General features: G+C 41.6%; 1 protein-coding gene, 1 long non-coding RNA gene and 1 pseudogene across 2 annotated transcripts in view; all 3 read left to right on the top strand.

Annotated features, from left to right (window-relative positions):
- The window catches only part of degs1 (delta(4)-desaturase, sphingolipid 1), a 36,306-nt gene that overhangs the window by 6,529 nt on the left and 8,351 nt on the right, over nt 1–21,426 (top strand). The window contains exon 2 of the mRNA XM_074645479.1: nt 19,890–20,266. Within this exon, the coding sequence (XP_074501580.1) occupies nt 20,185–20,266 (82 nt within the window). The 5' untranslated portion in view covers nt 19,890–20,184. The remainder of the gene's footprint in view (nt 1–19,889; nt 20,267–21,426) is intronic.
- LOC141773616 (uncharacterized) lies at nt 8,870–10,011 on the top strand. The gene is made up of 3 exons (XR_012595165.1): nt 8,870–9,373; nt 9,547–9,647; nt 9,795–10,011. It is a non-coding gene; the product is annotated as an uncharacterized LOC141773616 (long non-coding RNA).
- Nucleotides 15,909–19,493, top strand: LOC141773618 (uncharacterized; annotated as a pseudogene).

Genomic DNA, 21,426 nt, shown 5'->3' with positions numbered 1-21,426 from the left:
ATCCCACAAATGCATGATCCTTACAAGTTGGACATCATTGTGAAGGTAAATAAACAGGCTTTCCAACCATGTAAAATACAATGACCATTAGCATTGTAATAACAGAGAAATAATCCACCAAACACAAGTTTCTGAACTTTTTTTTCCCAGTTTATATACTTTTTAAATTCTTGCCCATTAGCTATCAGGCTTCTCACATTCCACTGAAGTATGTGGAGCACCATAATTAAATCTTTAACCCTCGTTCTGTCCATTTTCCCCAACCTCAGTTGCTGTCAGTAGTGCATGTATCTGGTCTGCTTTTACATCTCGTATATCAAGGAATCTTCCTGCTGCCTCCACTATGGTCTTGATTCTATCACTTTTCTTTTTTAGCTGAGCTGCAACATTGATGGTGTGGCGATGAAGACAACAAATTCCACTTTGTTTACTACTAGTGAATCATCATTAACTTTACATTTATGAGCACTAGCATTTTGCATATTGCCTGGGACTTGGGTTTGTGCTTGATTTCCTAGTGCATTACCATCCCTTTGTGCTGCATTTTTTTGGTCCATTTCACTGGAATTCCTGTTGTTTGTTTCTGTCACCCTTACTTTCTTTAGTGCTTCTGCGTATGATATTTTGTTCAGTCTTAACTCTCTGTACTTCTCTGGCTTCTCTCTGCACTACACATCCTCCAAACGCAGCACTATGCTCGCCTCCGTAGTTACAGCATTTAACCTTTGCATCCTTATCACATTTTCCATACTCATGCTGTCCTCCACATCTCGCACACCTTAGCTTTCCTTTACACTACTGTGCTGTGTGCTCCATTCTTTGGCATGCATAACATCTGAGAGGTTTGGGAATGTATTCCCTCACACTGTAGTTCATGTATCCCATTTGCACCGATTTTGGGAGGGTTTTCTCAACTGAACCACTACCGATAGGGTTTCCTTCAGTGAGCCATCCCTTTTACTCTTAATCCGTATTACTCTTACTCCTCTCAACTTTACCATTGCTCCAGGTATATGAGCCTTCATCTTTTCCCCTTCAAGTGTTGTCATTTTGAGGATCTTTTCCTGCTGTTGTTTGCTGTTTGCATGTATCAACACTCGTTTGTTGTACAAAAACCTGGCCATTTTGATTTTCCCAATCGCCATCCTGATTGAATTAAATTATTACTTTTCACTCAGCTTCTTGTGTTTGATCCGTCTGTCTATCGTTGTGACTGGTTCTTGACTATTATTATTACCTCTGACAACTTCACTATCAACAGACCAACATCTCTCTCTTGCTATCCGCTCTCTCTCTCTCGCAGCCCTTTTCTGCCTCACAGATTTAGGTAACATCCATTCCATTTCACTTCCATTATCTCCATCAGAACTATTTGACATGATGTTACAGTCAAAGTACAGTTTATGCTCATCCGCCAGCAAATCAATCAATCCTACCGCGTTCGCAAAGTACCGCTAACGCTGCTGCTGCCGCCTCTTCTTCTTCTTCTTCTTCTTCTCTGATTTAATGGCGGATCGCAACCAGCGTGTATAGGTACATACCGCCACCTACTGTACCGGAGTGTGATAAATAAGATAAAGAAAAGAAAAAAACAACAAAAAAAAACAACAAAATAAAAAAAAACATTATTAAATTAAATTAAAAATAAAGAGAGCCTTGCAACATTCCCTCATTTTCTCACTCATCCCTAAAATCCCTTCCAAGTTCCATCCCCGTTCTAGCTCATATATCTTATCACGCAAGATGTTCCTCTCTGAATTATATTTACAACACCTCATAATAACATACTCAACATTTTCAGGAACATTACAAACATCACATTTATCTGATACACACTTTGCCATTAGATAAAGAGCTGATTTTAGTCCAGTATGTCCGAACCTTGATCTTGAAAAAGCACTTCTTCTCTTTTGTACTTCCCTTTGAAATCCTTCACCTTAATTGATTTCTGTATACTGTAATAGTGTCTCCCTTTAGTATCTGTGTCCCACTTCTTCTGCCACACCTCCCTCACTGCCTTTCTTATTAAGGATTTGGCCTCACCTTTTCCAAAAGAAACTTTCATTATTTCATCCTCATTTAATTTCAATGCTCTCTTTGCAGTCTCGTCTGCTCTCTCATTACCTTCCACACCAGCATGAGCAGGAACCAAACAAAACTGTACATTAATTCCAATTCTTTGTATTCTCAGCATAATCGTAAATATTTCTATATTATGCAAGTCCACATTTGGCACTGGAAATGTCCATGGAGGAACATTACCCACACAGTATTTGGCCCATAATGTAACCTATTTAAACCATATTCTTCTGTTATTTTATTGATATTCCAACCAAATCCTTTACCTTTTTGTTGTTGTGAGTATTCCCAACAATCACACAGCATCTGTGTTGCAGGTTGTTCCTCTCCAGATCCCTTTAACTTAACCCAATATGCCAGTGACAACTTGAACGTCTTAAATATAATGGCAATTCATCAGCTTCCACCAGTAGTGCATTAGTAGGAGTTGTTTTAACTGCACCAATACTGAGTCTTAGAGCTCTGAACTGTATTCCGTCTAGTTTTTCCAAAACACTTTTGTCTGCTGCTCCATATACCATACACCCATAATCAATACATGATCGTATTAAGGTCCTGTAAATATCCAGTATTGATTGTTTATCTGCTCCCCATTCATAACCAGACACTGATCTCATGACATTCAGTACTTTTTACATTTAGTTTCAAACTGTGAAACATGATTCCTCCATATACATTCCTCATCAAACCATAATCCTAAATATTTAAACTCTGTTACCCTTTCCATACTTTGACCATACAGTTTCAGCTGTACATTATCTAGCCTTCTCTTCCTGGTAAACAACATGTAGCATGACTCTGCAACTGACATCTTAAACCCCAAATCATATGACCATCTTTCAACCTTAACTATAGCACTCCGAATGCTATTAGTCACATGTCTAATGTTTATCCCTCTTTTCCATATCGCCCCGTCATCTGCATAAAGCGCTGACCCAATATCTCTACCAACATTCATAAAAATATAATTTATCATAATGTTAAACAGAATAGGGCTAATAGCACTGCCTTGAGGAATACCATTTACAATATCAAAATCATCTGAAGCAGCATCTCCAACTTTGACAAGGAATACCCGACTAGACAGGAAGTCTAAAACCCAGTTGTACAACCTTCCACCAATACCCATTTTATGCATTTTAATCAGTAGTCCTTCTCTCCACATTGAGTCAGAAGCTTTCTCAATATCAAAATACACAATAGCCATGATCTCTTACTAACGGCTTTTTCTGCCTCATTACTAACTTTCACTAGAGCATTTACCGTAGACCTTCCTTTACCAAATCCACTTTGACATGTGCTTAGCAATCCTCTTTGTTCTAAGTTGTATGATAATCTACGAACAATCATCTTTTCCATCCATTGGAACAAGTGTGATGTTAACTCCATAGGCCTGTAGTTTCCTGCATTAGCTGGGTCTTTACCAGGCTTACCAAAAGGTAGCACCAGAGCATTTTTCCAAGGTCTAGGCATTATACCTTCTCTCCATATCTGGTAATTGTCTAAACATAGCATAGCATAGTCGATCTTGTCCTGGAGCCGTATATCCACTTCCCTCAAAGGCCATTTCCAACTCATGTATGGTAACGTCCATGTCAAGTGACGATCCATTACTGTCCTTTTTCTTTACTATATCAGTATTTGCTCTTAAAATGTCATCTTTTCGTTGTTTATATATTTCATCTAAGTGACTTCCACTCTGAACACTTGCAAACTTCCTACCCAGTAGGTCAGCTTTCTCCTTATTTGTCATTGCCACAAATTCTCCATCTATCAGCGCTGGGATCTTAACAGATTTTCTTTTCCCACTCATCTTTTTAATCATTGACCAAATGTCACCCAATTTTATTTCTCTGCCAATAGAGGAGCAGAATTGCCTCCACACATTCTTCTTGGATGACGTAATTATTTTCCGTGCCATAGCTCTGTTCCTTTGATCATTTATCAGATTATCTTGACTCAAATGATTTCTTGAAATCATTCCACCATGGAACCATTTTCTTTTTCCCATTCACTGTGCTCTTAGGAATACATGTTGATGCAGCACTACTAATCATGGACGTCACTGCTACTGCACAGCTTTCTACATCACCCTCCATCCATATTCTTCTAGCAGAATCAATACAACATTCTCTAAATTTTTCCCATTCAGCTTTATGAAAACACCATCTTTCTAATGCATACATATCAAAATTCATAGAGCATCATATCGGAAAGTGATCACTCCCTATGTTAGTAGCATTCTTGAAAAAACCTGCTCTACCCACTGAGCCACAGCCGTATTGTGAGCATCAAAGTTTCCACACCATATTTCCCTTCTATCAACACTTTCTGAGATCTCATGTAATATTTGCATTGACAATTTCTTGCAAGGATTGTAAAAATTGGCTAATTTGACATCTCCTCTGGGACGTCATATTTTTATCATTATACATTCATACTCAATTGGGACATTTACTCTTTTATATGCTAATGTATCCTTAATGAATGTTACACATCCTCCACCTTGTTTTCCAGTTCTGTCACATCTAACAGAGCTGTAACCTGCATGTAGTCTTGTAGCTTTCACCACCTTTCCTCCCTTCACTTCATGTATTATCTCATCCATCGTTATTGCCAAAGGTGCATCATGAATAACATCTCTAAGCTTTGCTGCATTCCCTGGGATATGACCACTGATCCTTTCTCCATTCAGTGTTTCCGCTCTGAGAAACGTATCTCTTTGCCATCGATCTTTAGCAAAAATCAATAGCCTCCTGTTACTTAAGAATTTAGCATACTTGATCTTACCCAATTCTTTCTCAATTGCTTTCGTCAGTTTAAGTGGGTTAAGCTTTTTTTAACGTTACCATCACTTTCCATTCAGTTTGTTCATCCTCTTTCCTCACACTTGTCTTTGTAGCCTTCACTTTTTTGGCCATGTCGTCCACCTCCAAACCAGAAGCTGAACTTCCAGAACTATTGCTCCTATCTTCCCTATTTCTATTTACATCCTGCCATAACATATTATCGCTATCTCCATCCATACTATCCCCCATGATAGTTACATTCACGGTACAGTTGTTGCTAATCCACCGAACCAACTACAATATCGCCTTCCAAACAATTCAACAAGCGCATGCAGCTCCAACTCTCGCTCTATGACAATTCCGTTCTTCTTCTTCTTCTTCTTGTTCTTCTTCTTGTTCTTCTTCTTCTTCTTCTTGTTCTTATTTTTCTTCTTTTTTTTTCTTCTTCCTCTTCTTCTTTAGTGTTTATTGGCGGTTGGCAAGCCAGCTTAGAAGCATTACAGCCACCAACTGGACTGGAGTGAAACAAGAGATTATGCAGTATAAAACAATAAATATATAAAATGGGAAAAAATAGATTATTTTCGCTAAATCAGTTTCTTTTATAAACCTAATAATATCACAGTATATCTTTCCAGCTGTTTTCTACAAGAGAGCTGGTAGCCTACTACTCCTACAATGAAGTAGTCTAGTACATGATGCTCCTCAGACTGCTCCTACAATGAAGTAGTCTAGTACATGATGCTCCTCAGACTGCTCCTACAATGAAGTAGTCTAGTACATGATGCTCCTCAGACTGCTCCTACAATGAAGTAGTCTAGTACACGATGCTCCCCAGGCTGCTCCTACAATGAAGTAGTCTAGTACATGATGCTCCTCAGACTGCTCCTACAATGAAGTAGTCTAGTACATGATGCTCCTCATACTGCTCCTACAATGAAGTAGTCTAGTACACGATGCTCCCCAGGCTGCTCCTACAATGAAGTAGTCTAGTACATGATGCTCCTCAGACTGCTCCTACAATGAAGTAGTCTAGTACATGATGCTCCCCAGGCTGCTCCTACAATGAAGTAGTCTAGTACATGATGCTCCCCAGGCTGCTCCTACAATGAAGTAGTCTAGTACACGATGCTCCTCAGACTGCTCCTACAATGAAGTAGTCTAGTACACGATGCTCCCCAGGCTGCTCCTACAATGAAGTAGTCTAGTACACGATGCTCCCCAGGCTGCTCCTACAATGAAGTAGTCTAGTACACGATGCTCCTCAGACTGCTCCTACAATGAAGTAGTCTAGTACACGATGCTCCCCAGGCTGCTCCTACAATGAAGTAGTCTAGTACACGATGTTCCCCAGGCTGCTCCTACAATGAAGTAGTCTAGTACATGATGCTCCCCAGGCTGCTCCTACAATGAAGTACTCTAGTACATGATGTTCCCCAGACTGCTCCTACAATGAAGTAGTCTAGTACATGATGCTCCCCAGGCTGTGTATAATAAGAAAGGCTGTGCATGTGTATACATAGTAATGTGGCCATTTATAGAATGTATCAACCTTATTCAAGACATGAAATGTGCCTTTAAGCCTAGTTTCGAATTTTATTCCTGCCTGCAAAAAATAAAAGTGCATTTGCAGATGCCCAACATCCGGCAGATGAAGAAGAGGGAGAGGAAGATGAGGAAGTGGACCAAGGAGGCCATGTAACAGGCCTGACAGGAGGTGGAAGCAGGCAGGCTCACTCTATAGCAGGCAGCCCAGCAGTTTGGGGTCCTGAAGTCCAGCCTGAGTGACCGAGTCAGAGGAAGGATGGCCTCTGACTGCGTCTATGGTCACATGAGAATTCCTCGGCAGAGTACTGTTTGTATTCTGCCAGTAACGGGTTTCCACTGTCGAAGCCTCAGGTCCTGGCCCACGGTCTGGCCATCTACAACCTCCGCCACCAGGACGCACCGAAGACTGTGCTTGGCCAGACGTGGTGGATGAAATTCAGGGAGCGGCACCACCGTCACCTTACAGCCCGGACCCCAGTTATAACTGACTGTGGGAGGGTATCCTGCGCCAAGAGGGGGGCCATCGAGGACTACTTCAGGCTCCTCACCACCACCGTGGAGGAGAACGAGTTGAGGGAGAAACCCCGCCAGATATACAACTGCGATGAGACAGGGTTTCAGCTGGACTCATCATCTACTAGGGGGGATATCCAGGGGGCCTCTTAACAAGGAAGGGGTTCCTGGGCGGCTGGTTAGCGGCAGCGGGAGAGGGATAGAGTGGGTCTGCCGACCAATCAGCTTCCAGGATTTCCATTTTCTCTAGACAAATCATGTGGCGGCTTTCCATTTTCACTGCCGACGTCATCCATTTTCAATACCGACGTCATCCATTTTCACCGCGGATACAGCCAATCGGAGCTCTGGATTCCATTTTCAGGCAACGAATCGTGTGGCTGATCTCCGCCACGTCATCCATTTTTGAATAGCCAATCACAGCCGTCCCAGCGGACGCGATGCGGAGGAGGGACTTTTGAACTATTCACCGCCGTCGTCGCAGAAACGCCTATTCAGCTACAGACAGGTAAATGTCATTATTAACATTATATTCAGCTACAGACAGGTAAATGTCATTATTAACATTATATTCAGCTACAGACAGGTAAATGTCATTATTAACATTATATTCAGCTACAGACAGGTAAATGTCATTATTAACATTATATTCAGCTACAGACAGGTAAATGTCATTATTAACATTATATTCAGCTACAGACAGGTAAATGTCATTATTAACATTATATTCAGCTACAGACAGGTAAATGTCATTATTAACATTATATTCAGGTACAGACAGGTAAATGTCATTATTAACATTATATTCAGCTACAGACAGGTAAATATCATTATTAACATTATATTCAGCTACAGACAGGTAAATGTCATTATTAACATTATATTCAGGTACAGACAGGTAAATGTCATTATTAACATTATATTCAGCTACAGACAGGTAAATGTCATTATTAACATTATATTCAGCTACAGACAGGTAAATGTCATTATTAACATTATATTCAGCTACAGACAGGTAAATGTCATTATTAACATTATATTCAGCTACAGACAGGTAAATGTCATTATTAACATTATATTCAGGTACAGACAGGTAAATGTCATTATTAACATTATATTCAGCTACAGACAGGTAAATGTCATTATTAACATTATATTCAGCTACAGACAGGTAAATGTCATTATTAACATTATATTCAGCTACAGACAGGTAAATGTCATTATTAACATTATATTCAGCTACAGACAGGTAAATGTCATTATTAACATTATATTCAGGTACAGACAGGTAAATGTCATTATTAACATTATATTCAGCTACAGACAGGTAAATGTCATTATTAACATTATATTCAGCTACAGACAGGTAAATGTCATTATTAACATTATATTCAGCTACAGACAGGTAAATGTCATTATTAACATTATATTCAGCTACAGACAGGTAAATGTCATTATTAACATTATATTCAGCTACAGACAGGTAAATGTCATTATTAACATTATATTCAGGTACAGACAGGTAAATGTCATTATTAACATTATATTCAGCTACAGACAGGTAAATGTCATTATTAACATTATATTCAGCTACAGACAGGTAAATGTCATTATTAACATTATATTCAGTTAAAGACAGATAAATGTCATTATTAACATTACGTAACAGTGATATTGGATTCTCTTAGACAATACGGATTAAACGTGTTTTAGCTTTCTGGCGTTTTTTAATGTGGGCTGATTAAGATTCGCTGTGAAATCAATGAATAGGTTTGTAATGTTACTCTGTCTGAGCTAGCCTGGCTTTAATTATGTTAGCTAGACTTGGTGAATTAGTTACCAATCACTTTATCATCTGTTCAGAGCTCTGATCATTATGCTGAGGCTACGTTACAGTTACAGTTACATAGAGGTAACGTTACTCCTACTGTATGAGCTCCTCAGCGTTGTTAAACTAACACTACCACAGTCCCTTCTTTTAGCTCAGACAGGTAAGATAACTGTGGTGTTATATTAATGATTATATGATCATAAACGTTATGTTAATACTAAAGCTATATACAGTATGACTGCTGCTGTATTAGCTTCTTAGCGTTGTGAAACAAAGTTTACTATCACAGTCACTGTTTTTAGCTCAGACAGGTAACTGTCAGATAACTGCTGTGTTATATTAATGTTCATGATTAATGATTATATGATCATAAACGTTATATTAAATGTTCATACTAAAGTTATATAAACATGACTGTAGTTTGCAAGGTTTTTCAAGGTAAAAGAAACATAATTATCATATGTGTGAAATTGTTTCTACATATAAGTTTTATTTCAATGTCTGTTTAGACTTCTCCAGGCTGTCAGTCATCCTGCATCCTCTGCCCCAGAAGCTCAGCCTGCAGTTCAGTCTGAATCCTCACCTGGTGTCTCAGGTGGCAGAAATACAGTTGGTAAGTAATGTTTACATAAACCTCACAATAAAGCAATAGTAACAGTTGGGTCGAATCTATTTAACATACAACAGACAGCATACGGACATTAAGACATTATATGTTACATGTAGTGTAATTTCACAGCAGTTTATCCTGTTTATTTGCTTACTGATGATAAATTGTATGTTTAGGGGACGGGCATGGTGTGCCAGGTATGGATCGGGTTGACAGCCTTGCAGAGCACCTGGTAGAACTGAGGACACAGACCTCCATGACTCTCAGCAACCAGCAGGTTAGTAATATCTGTAATTTGGAATACCATGCTTAGTCCAAAAAGAATAAGACAATGTTGTTGTTTTCATTTCATTAATTACTCACATAAGCCTGTTGTGTGAATAAATATTCAGTCTCTGTTGTTCTTTTCATGTTTCTTTATAAGGGAAGCACAATTGTGGCCCTGTAGCAAAACCTGCTGGACGTTGACAGAGGGCCCAGCAATCTACAGTGGGCTGGTCACTGCCGGAGGCCCCGCTGGAGTCTGAGCTGAAGGAGTTTCTGGTGAATCTGTGTGCTGTAAATCATTCTGTCTGATGTTGCAGGGAATCAGACCCAATGACAAACATTAAGAATAGTATTATCTTCTTCAAATTATTTGTTCTTGTTGTTTTGCGTGTTCCAGGCCCAAAGACAATAAAGTTAAAGCTTTAATATCATTACTGTCTCAATTCATGTGTATTCCTATGGTTATTTTTTTAATTAATTACACACAGCAAGTCCATCCCAATATTGCTCAACTATTCTCCAGTACATTATGATTTATTCTACTAACATTTTGACCTATCTTGCCTAACAGTTCATTAATCAGTCATAAGGAGGATGTATGCAATAATAATAACGCAAAACATCATCATGGATGATGATAATGTTTTGTATATTTGTTATCTGTAGTAATCTACCAGTTATATGACTGTATAAGGAAACCTGAACGATTTTCAATATTAATGTATTAGTTGCAGTGCACAAGTCTTGCATTAAAATTATATCTTGAGTCAATTCAAGTTTACACGAGCAACACAAACTATTTTTTACTGCATATTATAAACTTCGACCCTGCCGGAGACGAGATTCGAACTACCTCTCAAGTGGACATGTATTGTTCCCCCCGAAAAGCACAAAAAATAATGTTTTTATTCTTTAACAAAAATACTATGGTGTATAAAGACTTCAAAACACCATGTGGGTGAAAATAAGAGCTACAGAACTGTGTTTTCTTCTCTCTTTCTCTCTTTTTCTTTCTTTTCCTCTCTTTTCCTCCTCTTTTCCTCTCCCCCCTTTCTCCCCCTTTTTCCACCTTCTTCCCCCGCCCATCCACACTATTGTTCCCCAGCTTTAGCGGAGTCGGTAGATCGAGCGCCCATGTATTGCCAAGGCTGTGTCCTAGCAGCGGTGGACCCGGGTTCGAATCCGGCCTGTGGTCCTTTCCGCATGTCATTCCTCTCTCTCCCCCTTTCCAACACTCTATCCACTGTCCTATCAATAAAATGCTTGAAAAATCTCTCCAAAAAAATAACTTTAAAAAAACAAAAAAAAAACAAGGAAGGGGTTCCTGATGCCCTCTACGGGAAGTCGCCAGCAGGGTCCACGGACAGTGAGCTGTTTAGGAAGTGGTTTGACAGGTACTTCCTGCCAAAAAAAATCTTTGCAGAGAAGATGACTTCTCAGTGGCTGCAATTGAGGAACTGACAAATAGCAGTACTGAGGACACAGCAGCGGATGCAAGGTATCATGTCAAAATAAATACCAACTGCACCTCTCTGTGTGGGTGAAAATCTAAACTGCACGCAGAAGAATGTACAATAATTTCTGATGGTAAAACCAAAGGAAAAGCTGATATAACCAACATGTAAACACCTCTGGTGTCTCTAGTATGTCCTCACTGGCTCTGAATGATGATGCCATCAACGTAGATCAGTTTAATGACATTTGGAACTCTGTGTAGGTTTATGTTTTACTGTCAGTTGTTTTTTATATTTTATATTTTGGATATGACCTCTTTTTTTAATACATTGATATGGCAATATTTGCTATTTGATATACTTTTTCCATATAGGGGAGACGGGAGATGGAGAGACAGAGACAGGTGATCAGAGAGGGGAGAGGACAGGAGATGGAGAGACAGAGACAGGTGATTAGAGAGGGGAAAGAGGAAAAGAGATGGAGAGACAGAGACAGGTGATCAGAGAGGGGACAGGACGGGAGATGGAGAGACAGAGACAGGTGATCAGAGAGAGGACAGGAGATGGAGAGACAGTTGATCAGAGAGGGGAGAGAGGACAGGAGATGGAGAGACAGAGACAGGTGATCCGAGAGGGGAGAGAGGACAAGAGATGGAAAGACAGAGACAGGTGATCAGAGAGGGGACAGGACGGGAGATGGAGAGACAGAGACAGGTGATCAGAGAGAGGACAGGAGATGGAGAGACAGGTGATCAGAGAGGGGAGAGAGGACAGGAGATGGAGAGACAGAGACAGGTTATCAGAGAGGGGAGAGAGGACAGGAGATGGAGAGACAGAGACAGGTGATCCGAGAGGGGAGAGAGGACAAGAGATGGAAAGACAGAGACAGGTGATCAGAGAGGGGACAGGACGGGAGATGGAGAGACAGAGACAGGTGATCAGAGAGAAGACAGGAGATGGAGAGACAGGTGATCAGAGAGGGGAGAGAGGACAGGAGATGGAGAGACAGAGACAGGTTATCAGAGAGGGGAGAGAGGACAGGAGATGGAGAGACAGAGACAGGTGATCAGAAAGGGGAGAGGATGGGAGATGGAGAGACAGAGACAGGTGATCAGAGAGGGGAGAGGACAGGGGATGGAGAGACAGAGACAGGTGATCAGAGAGGGGAGAGGACAGGAGATGGAGAGACAGAGGCAGGTGATCAGAGAGGGGAGAGGACAGGAGATGGAGAGACAGTGACAGGTGATCAGAGAGGGGAGAGGGGAGGAGATGGAGAGAGAGAGACAGGTGATCAGAGAGGGGAGAGGACGGGAGATGGAGAGACAGAGACAGGTGATTAGAGAGGGGAGATGACAGGAGATGGAGAGACAGAGACAGGTGATCAGAGAGGGGAGAGGACAAGAGATGGAGAGACAGTCAGCTGGACTCAAGTTTCAAGTTTCAAGTTTCAAGTTTCAAGTTTATTTGTCATATGCATTTAAAAGTACAGTGTACAGTGAAATGCAATGAAATGCATTTTACCCTGGCTCTCTCTCAGCCCTTAAAATCTATAAATAGTACAGTTGATAAATACTACAATAAATAAGACAATACCTAAGAATAAAATTATAAAACAACCTAAAACATCCATAAAACAATCCACAGCTCTGCATTCATTTAGTGCTACTGTTCAGTAGTCTGACCGCCTGAGGGTAAAAACCGTCTCTGAGGCGAGAGGTCCGAGCTCTGATGCTCTGTAGGCGCCTCCCTGAAGGGAGATATGAGAAAAGTGTATATGCTGGATGACTTGTGTCCTGCATGATACAAAGTGCTTTCTTCCCGCAGCGAGTGGTGTAAATGTCCTGTAACTGTGGTAACGGTGATCCAATCATTTTTGATGCTGTTTTCACTGTCCTCATCAGGAGTTTGTGGTCATGTGATGTAATGTTGCCAAACCAGACCAGTATGCATCCAGTTAAGATGCTTTCTATTGTGGACCGGTAGAAGTTGATGAGGGTTTTGGTGGACATACCATGTTTCTTTAAACACCTCAAAAAGTACAGTCTCTGTTGTGCCATTTTTGTGACACTGCTGATGTGCAGGGACCAGGAGAGGGAGTCAGAGATATGGATGCCTAGGAGCTTGAAGCTGTTGACAATTTGGACAGGAGTGTTATTTATATCAATAGGTGATTGAACAGTTTTAATTCTCCTGAAGTCAATTATAAGTTCCTTAGTTTTCTCCGCATTCAGGGACAGATTGTTGTTGTGACACCACATGGTCAGGTTCCTCACATCGTCCCTATATGCCATCTTGTTGTTATTTGTAATGAGCCCTATCACTGTTGTATCATCTGCAAATTTCACAACGCTGTTTGTATGATGTTTAGCCACACAGTCATATGTGTACAGACTATACAGTAAGGGACTGAGACAGCAACCTTGTGGAGCACCGGTATTCAGAACTGTGGTAGATGAGTATCTGTTTCCTACTCTTACTGTCTGGGGTCGGCCTGTCAGAAAATCTTGTATCCACCTGCAGATGGAATTACAGAGGCCGAGGTCTGTCAGCTTGGATACAAGAAGAGATTGTATGATTGTATTAAAAGCACTGCTGTAATCAACAAACAGCATTCTGACATGTTTTTTTTCCCTCCAGATGTTTTAGCACAGTGTATAAAGCCAGTGATACGGCATCATCCACAGCTCTGTTAGACCGATACGCAAACTGTAATGGGTCAATATTGGCAGATATGTTGTTATTTATGTATGCTTTAACCAGTTGCTCGAAACACTTCATTATCACTGATGTTAAGGCTACAGGTCTAAAATCATTCAGATAAGATGCAGGGGATTTCTTGGGCACAGGCACAATTATGGATTTCTTAAAACATGTTGTAACCACACAGAGATGTCTCTCTGTGTGGTGTCTTACTGTCGTAACAGGTTAAAGATGTCTGTAAAAACAAAAGAAAGCTGACTGTAGCAGGACTTGAGGACCCGAGGTGTAATGCCATCTGGGCCGGCAGCTTTGCCTGCTTTTACACATTTAAAAACTCTGCACACATCAGCCTCTGTCACCTGATGTGTTGTCCGACTGAGTGTGTTTGTATCCGCAGCGAGAATTTGTCCCTGTGCTGGTGGCTCCACGACATGCTCAAAGTGGGCATAGAAAGTGTTCAGCTGGTCAGGGAATGAAGCGGTGGTGTTAGTGAGGCCACCTGGCTTGGTTTTAGAGCCTGTTACGGCTTTCAGGCCCTGCCATAAGCGCCTCGAGTCCCCGTCGTTACAATGTTGTTCAAGTTTGTCCCGGTGTTGTTTTTTGGCTGACTTGATGGCCTTCCTAAGTTCGTACCTGGCTTCCTTATAACGCTCCTCATCCCCCGCTTTGAAGACGGCGGACCTTTCTTTTAGTCTCAGGCGGACGTCGCTGTTAATCCATGGTTTCTGGTTTGGATAGGAGCGGATGGTACGAGTGGGAATACAGGTGTCCACACAGAATTGAACATAGTCAGTAACTGTATCAGCGTACTCACTCAGGTTAGTAGGATCTCTGAAAACTGACCAGTCAGTGGATTCAAAACAACCCTGGAGTTTGAGCTCTTCCTCCGCTGACCAGCACTGGACTGACCTCAGGGTGGGTTTCTCCCTCTTTGCCTCCTGCTTGTAAACAGGTAGCAAGAGCACGGAAGAATGGTCTGCTTTCCCAAAGTGAGGCCGTGGGATAGACCTGTACGCTCCTTTTATGGTGGAGTAACAGTGGTTCAGAGTCTTGTTGCCCCGAATGGAACAGCTGACGTGCTGGTAATATTTCGGTAGCACTGATTTAAGGTTGCAGTGGTTAAAGTCCCCTGCCACGATGGAAATGGCCTGCGGGTGCTGGTTCTCGTAGCCAGTGATAGCGCCATGGAGCTCCTCCAGAGCTACCGCAGCGTTGGCTTGGGGTGGGATGTAGACAGAGGGAAATTCCCTCGGTGAGTAGAAAGGCCGGCACTTGATAGTGATGTGTTCAAGAACCAGTGAACAGGAGTAGGAAATTACCTCCACATCGGTGCACCACGAGTTGTTCACTAGGAAGCACACGCCGCCACCCTTTGACTTGCCGGTCGCGTCCCCCGAGCGGTCCAGGTGATGCACGGAGAAACCCTCTGGTTGTATGGCGCTGTCTGGAATGTCCGATGTTAGCCAAGTTTCAGAACACACTGCAATTCCTCATGTCCCGCTGGGCGCTGATACGGCAGTGGAGCTCGTCTATCTTGTTGCCAATGGATTGCATATTGGCTAGCAAAATGCTCGGGATGGGAGGCCGAGTAGGCCGCCGCTGTAGTCTCACCAGTAGCCCGCCACGTCTTCCTCGTTTCCGCCTGTGCTGGCGCTTGTAGCCGGTGTACCAGGATACCTCTGATTTAACAATGTCTTTCAGTACCGCAGGCGGTGTGCAGAAGTTTGGAACATTTTGTCTGATGTCCAGTAGAGTCTGACGGTCATAAATGACTGCAGAAGATGTAGATTGTGCTAAGAAACTAATAACTAGAGCTAAAATAAAGAGAAGAGTGAGAGAGGCTCGTAGCGTGTCGCCATCAGTCGGCGCCATATCTCTGGTTCCTGTTGGAGGACTCTTTCAGTGCCACTAGCCAGCGCTGCAGTAATGTTACTGATCTCTGATTCAGCATCAGTTTATGAAACGGACTGTTGTGTTCTTGGTTTTAACATCGTAAAACTCATCTTTACATCCAGGAACAATACATTAGTGTCCCCTCTTTAGTTTTCTTCTGTCCTGTGTGTCCTCCTCAGTCTCCGTCTTTCATGGTCTCTACCGTTGTATCTGTGTGACTATTAATAAACCCTAAAACTAAACTAAATTATAACTCATTTGAAAGCCTTGTTCTTAGTCTTTCACACCCAACCTGGAAAGCACTACAGCCAATTTTATTTGTTATAGTGTACCGCGCTCCAGGCCCATATTCTGAATTTCTATCTGAATTCTCAGAGTTTCTATCAAGCTTAGTCCTGAAAACAGATAAAGTCATTATAGTAGGTGATTTTAATATTCATGTGGACGTTGATAATGATAGCCTCAGTACTGCGTTTATCTCTTTATTAGATTCAATTGGTTTCTCGCAGAACGTGCATAAACCCACTCACCGCTTTAACCACACCCTCGACCTTGTTATGTCATATGGCGTTGAAATTGAACATTTAATTGTTTTTCCACAGAACTCTCTTTTATCAGACCATTATTTAATCACTTTTGAATTCTTATTACTAGACTATACACCATCAGATAAAAGTGTGTACACTAGATGTCTATCCGATAGTGTTGTAGCTAAATTTAAGGAAGCGATTCCATCAGCATTAAATTCAATACCATGTCTCAATATAACAGAGGACTCGTATGTTAATTTTAGCCCTACCCAAATTGATCATCTTGTAGATAGTGCTACAGACTCAATGCGAGTCACACTTGATTCTGTTGCCCCTCTAAAAAAGAAGTTAGTAAAACAAAGGAAGTCAGCTCCATGGTATAACCCTCAAACACGCAAATTAAAGCAAGCATCGAGGAAACTGGAAAGGATATGGCGTTCCACCAAACAGGAAGAATCTCATTTAGTCTGGCAAGATAGTCTTAAAACATATAGGAAGGCTCTCTGTGATGCCAGAGCAGCCCATTACTCATCATTAATAGAGAAAAATAAGAACAACCCTAGGTTTCTATTCAGCACTGTAGCCAGGCTGACAGAGAGCCACAGCTCTATTGAGCCATGTATTCCTACAACCCTCAGTAGTAGTGACTTCATGAGTTTCTTTAATGATAAAATCATAACTATTAGAGACAAAATTAATCACCTCCTACCGTCAACTGGTACCAATTTATCCTCAAACTTAGGAACCTTAGAAACAGCTGTACAACCTGATATATATTTAGACTGCTTTTCTCCTATCGATCTCCACAAATTAACCTCACTGATCTCCTCATCTAAATCATCTACCTGTCTCCTAGACCCCATCCCAACTAAACTGCTTAAAGAAGTTTTACCTCTAGTTAGCACCTCTTTACTGGATATGATCAATGTGTCTTTACTAACAGGCTATGTACCACAGTCCTTTTAGTTAATTCCTCTTCTTAAAAAGCCCACTCTTGATCCAGAGGTCCTAGCCAACTATAGACCTATATCTAACCTTCCCTTTACCTCCAAAATACTCGAAAAAGTAGTTGCCAGTCAGCTGTGTGACTTTTTACAGAACAATCATTTATTCGAAGATTATCAGTCAGGATTTAGAGTGCACCATAGCACAGAGACAGCACTAGTGAAAATGACAAATGACCTTCTAATGGCATCGGACAAAGGACTTGTCTCTGTACTTGTCTTGCTAGATCTCAGTGCTGCTTTCGACACCATTGACCATGACATCCTATTACAAAGACTGGAACATTTAATTGGCATTAAAGGAACTGCACTAAGTTGGTTTAAGTCCTATTTATCAGATCGATCTCAGTTTGTACATGTCAACGATGAGTCCTCCATGCACGCCAAAGTTAGTCACGGAGTTCCACAGGGTTCTGTACTTGGACCAATTCTATTTACCTTATATATGCTTCCCTTAGGCAATGTTATTAGAAAACACTCCATAAACTTTCATTGTTATGCAGATGATACCCAATTATATCTATCAATCAAGCCAGACGAAACAAACCAGTTAACTAAACTTAAAGCATGCCTTAAGGACATAAAAACCTGGATGACCTGCAATTTCCTGATGTTAAACTCAGACAAAACTGAAGTTATTGTACTAGGCCCTGAGCACCTCCGAAACAAATTATCTAATGATATAGTTACTTTAGATGGCATTGCCCTGGCCTCCAGCACCACCGTAAGGAACCTGGGAGTTGTCTTCGACCAGGATATGTCCTTTAACTCTCACATAAAACAAACCTAACGGACTGCCTTCTTTCATCTACGTAACATTGCGAAGATCAGGCACATCCTGTGTCAAAATGATGCAGAAAAATTAGTCCATGCATTTGTTACCTCTAGACTCGATTACTGCAATTCCTTATTATCAGGCTGCTCCAATAAGTCTCTAAAGACTCTCCAGTTGATCCAGAATTCTGCAGCACGTGTACTGACTAGAACTAGAAAAAGAGATCATATTACGCCTGTATTAGCTTCTCTGCACTGGCTGCCTGTAAAATCCAGAATAGATTTTAAAGTCGTCCTCCTCACCTACAAAGCGCTAAACGGTCAGGCCCCATCATATCTTAAAGAGCTCATAGTACCCTACTACCCCACTAGAGCACTGCGCTCACAGAATGCAGGGTTACTTGAGGTTCCTAGAGTCTCCAAAAGTAGAATGGGAGCAAGAGCCTTCAGCTATCAAGCTCCTCTTCTCTGGAACCAGCTCCCAGTTTCAGTCCGGGAGGCAGACACCGTCTCTACATTTAAGAGTAGGCTAAAGACTTTCCTCTTTGATAACGCTTATACTTAAGCTGCTATAGGCATAGACTGCCGGGGGACTTCCTATGACACACTGTCATAAGGAACTTCCTATGACACACTGAGCTCCCCTCTCCTTCTGTATATACTCATGTCCCATGTCCATGTTGTTACTAACTTCATTCCTTCCCGGGAGTCCTTGTGCCTCCTTGTCTCGCAGCTAACCGTGGAGCGGGGTCACACCTGGAGCGAGGTTATACCTGGAGCATGGGTACACTTGGAGCAGGGTTTCACCTGGATCTTGGTGGTCTCCGGTATTGTGGCTGCATCTGCTGCCGCGTCGGTGCCTGCTTGACACCAACTGCTACCATCCCTAATTAACTACGTCTGTACGAGGGACTACCAATGCTAACGAGGGATTTCCAACACCTAGTGACAATGTGGCAGCCTGGAGAATAACACTTCTCAATCACTGCCAAAGACATCAAGAGCTCCCAGCAAGCATGCTGATGCTGCAGGAACCAACGCACGGGCATCGATCGCAGGGACGTACCACACCAATACACATGGACGTACTGAGGAGAGATGCTGGACAGTGCTGGCTTTCCGATAGTTGTATTATCACTCTTTCCATCCACCACTATTGGTTTTGTGTTATCAGTCCTACTTGTATTAGCTATTACAGCTGCTAGACTGCTATTGTGGCTGCTTCTCTATCTCTCTCTCTCTATCTATCTCTCTCTCTCTCTCTCTCACTCTATCCATCTGTCCCCCCAGCCGGTCTCGACAGATGGCCGCCCGCCCTGCGCCCGGTTCTGCTCCAGGTTTCTTCCCAGTAATCGGGGAGTTTTTCCTGGCCACAGTGCGCTTGGTGGATCCTGTTGGGTCTCTAAACTATGGTGTACGGTCATAGACCTGCTCTATATATAAAGCGTCTTGAGATAACTTCTGTTGTGATTTGACGCTATACAAAAATAAATTGATTTGATTTGATTTTGATTTGACTCAGCCTCAGGGTAGAGTACTGCAACATGGTGGCGCTCTTGTTACAAAAGATATTCAAGGCTTCTTTTTTTCTGTTATACAGTAATAGTTTATTAGAGTATAAATCCATCTGGTAAACCGATATTTGAACGTTTCATTTCCACTTTAAAACACTTTTTAAATCAAAACTATACTTTAAGCGGCCATACTATGTTTGTGTATTCACTGTTCCTGGGTTGTACTGGTAGAGCACTATTGTTTCCTTATGGGTGAGTTTTGGACAATATAGAGAGCCTGGTATACATTTCATCCATAATTCATTCATAATCCATCTCATATGATAAAACGTGTCATTAAACTACTGTAGCCTTACTGGTCAAATGTCCATCTGTTATTTCAGATCACAACTTCAGGCTACTTTCTAACATTCAACAACTGCGTCATTGAACGGTCGGTCCTCACCGTCCTCCCGGTCCTCCCGGTCCTCCCCGTCCTCACGGTCCCGTGACGCCGGTAGGAGGAGCTGGCGACAGGGGGCAGAGCTGGCTGATGTTCGGGTGGGTGAGCCAGTGAGAGGAGAGGAGAGGAGGAGGACCGTAGAGTGGAAGACAAGTTGTCTGTTTGAAGCCATCTTGTGATATTGAGTTCCTTCTTTGTCCCTAAAGTGATCTAAAACGTTACCGTTAATCGTAGAGATGGGGAACCGGGTCGCCCGTGAGGACTACGAGTGGGTGTATACGGAGCAGCCGCATGCCGACCGGAGGAAAGAGATCCTGGGTGAGTTAGTTAGCTTCTCCGTTAGCACGTTTTAGATCAACTTGTAGTTCACTTTGATAAAACTCTGTTACCTCTGCTGGGTGTCTGTGTTGATGAATACCGGTTAACGGTAGTTTAACGGTAGTTCAGGTATATAAATGGTGTCTAAAAACTACCTTGCGCCATATCCGATGACTCGGTTAGCTAACGTACCCGAGCTAACGGTTCCATATCCGCCCTTTGAAGTGTTAGCTAACGGCTCTAGGTCCGGTTTAACGGTGGGGACTAGTTGGTGTTTTAATGAGGTTCAGACAGACAGACACCAACATGGCTCCTCTCTACATGGAGATAGTTCCACATTCACAGGCTGGTAGCAGCTAGTTAGCTTCATGAAACAGTAACGTTAGCAGTGTAGTCTCCAGTCTCCAGCCACAGGAACGTTAGTCAGCCACACCCTGAGACCTGAGATGACATAACTCTCTGTGGAGCTGCTCCCACACCAGCTGCAGTAACGGTTCACATATACTACTACCCTACTACTACTAATCCTAGATTCAGATAGTACCATAGATGGATAACCTGGGACAGAAGACCAGGCTAATCCAGCTCTTTAACCGATATGTCCTCCAGTAGGGGTTTCTATGACCAGTAGCGTGCACTAACACATCAGGAGGAAATGATTCAATCCTCTTTGGTCCACTCACACTAAAGCCATGTTAGTATGGAAACAATGAATAGAAGATTTACTAAAGCAAGCCTGGCTAATTAAATATTGTGAACAAATCCTAAAAAAGTGTCCCTGTCATGCTCTGCAGAAAAGTAGAGTATAGTCTACTAAACTATTTCACATAGCCTACAACTATTAACTGTTAATGGTAAAACTATTAACTGTTAATAGTAAAACTTTTAATTGTTAATAGTAAAACTATTAACTAATAATAGTAAAACTAACTGTTAATAGTAAAACTATTAACTAATAATAGTAAAACTAAATGTTAATAGTAAAACTATTAACTAATAATAGTAAAACTAACTGTTAATAGTAAAACTATTAACTAATAATAGTAAAACTAAATGTTAATAGTAAAACTATTAACTAATAATAGTAAAACTAACTTAATAGTAAAACTATTAACTAATAATAGTAAAACTAAATGTTAATAGTAAAACTATTAACTAAT

Source organism: Sebastes fasciatus, chromosome 9 (genome assembly GCF_043250625.1).
Source record: "Sebastes fasciatus isolate fSebFas1 chromosome 9, fSebFas1.pri, whole genome shotgun sequence".
NCBI lineage: Eukaryota > Metazoa > Chordata > Actinopteri > Perciformes > Sebastidae > Sebastes > Sebastes fasciatus.
Note: the sequence above shows the minus strand (reverse complement) of the source record. Positions and strands in the feature narration are given on the sequence as shown.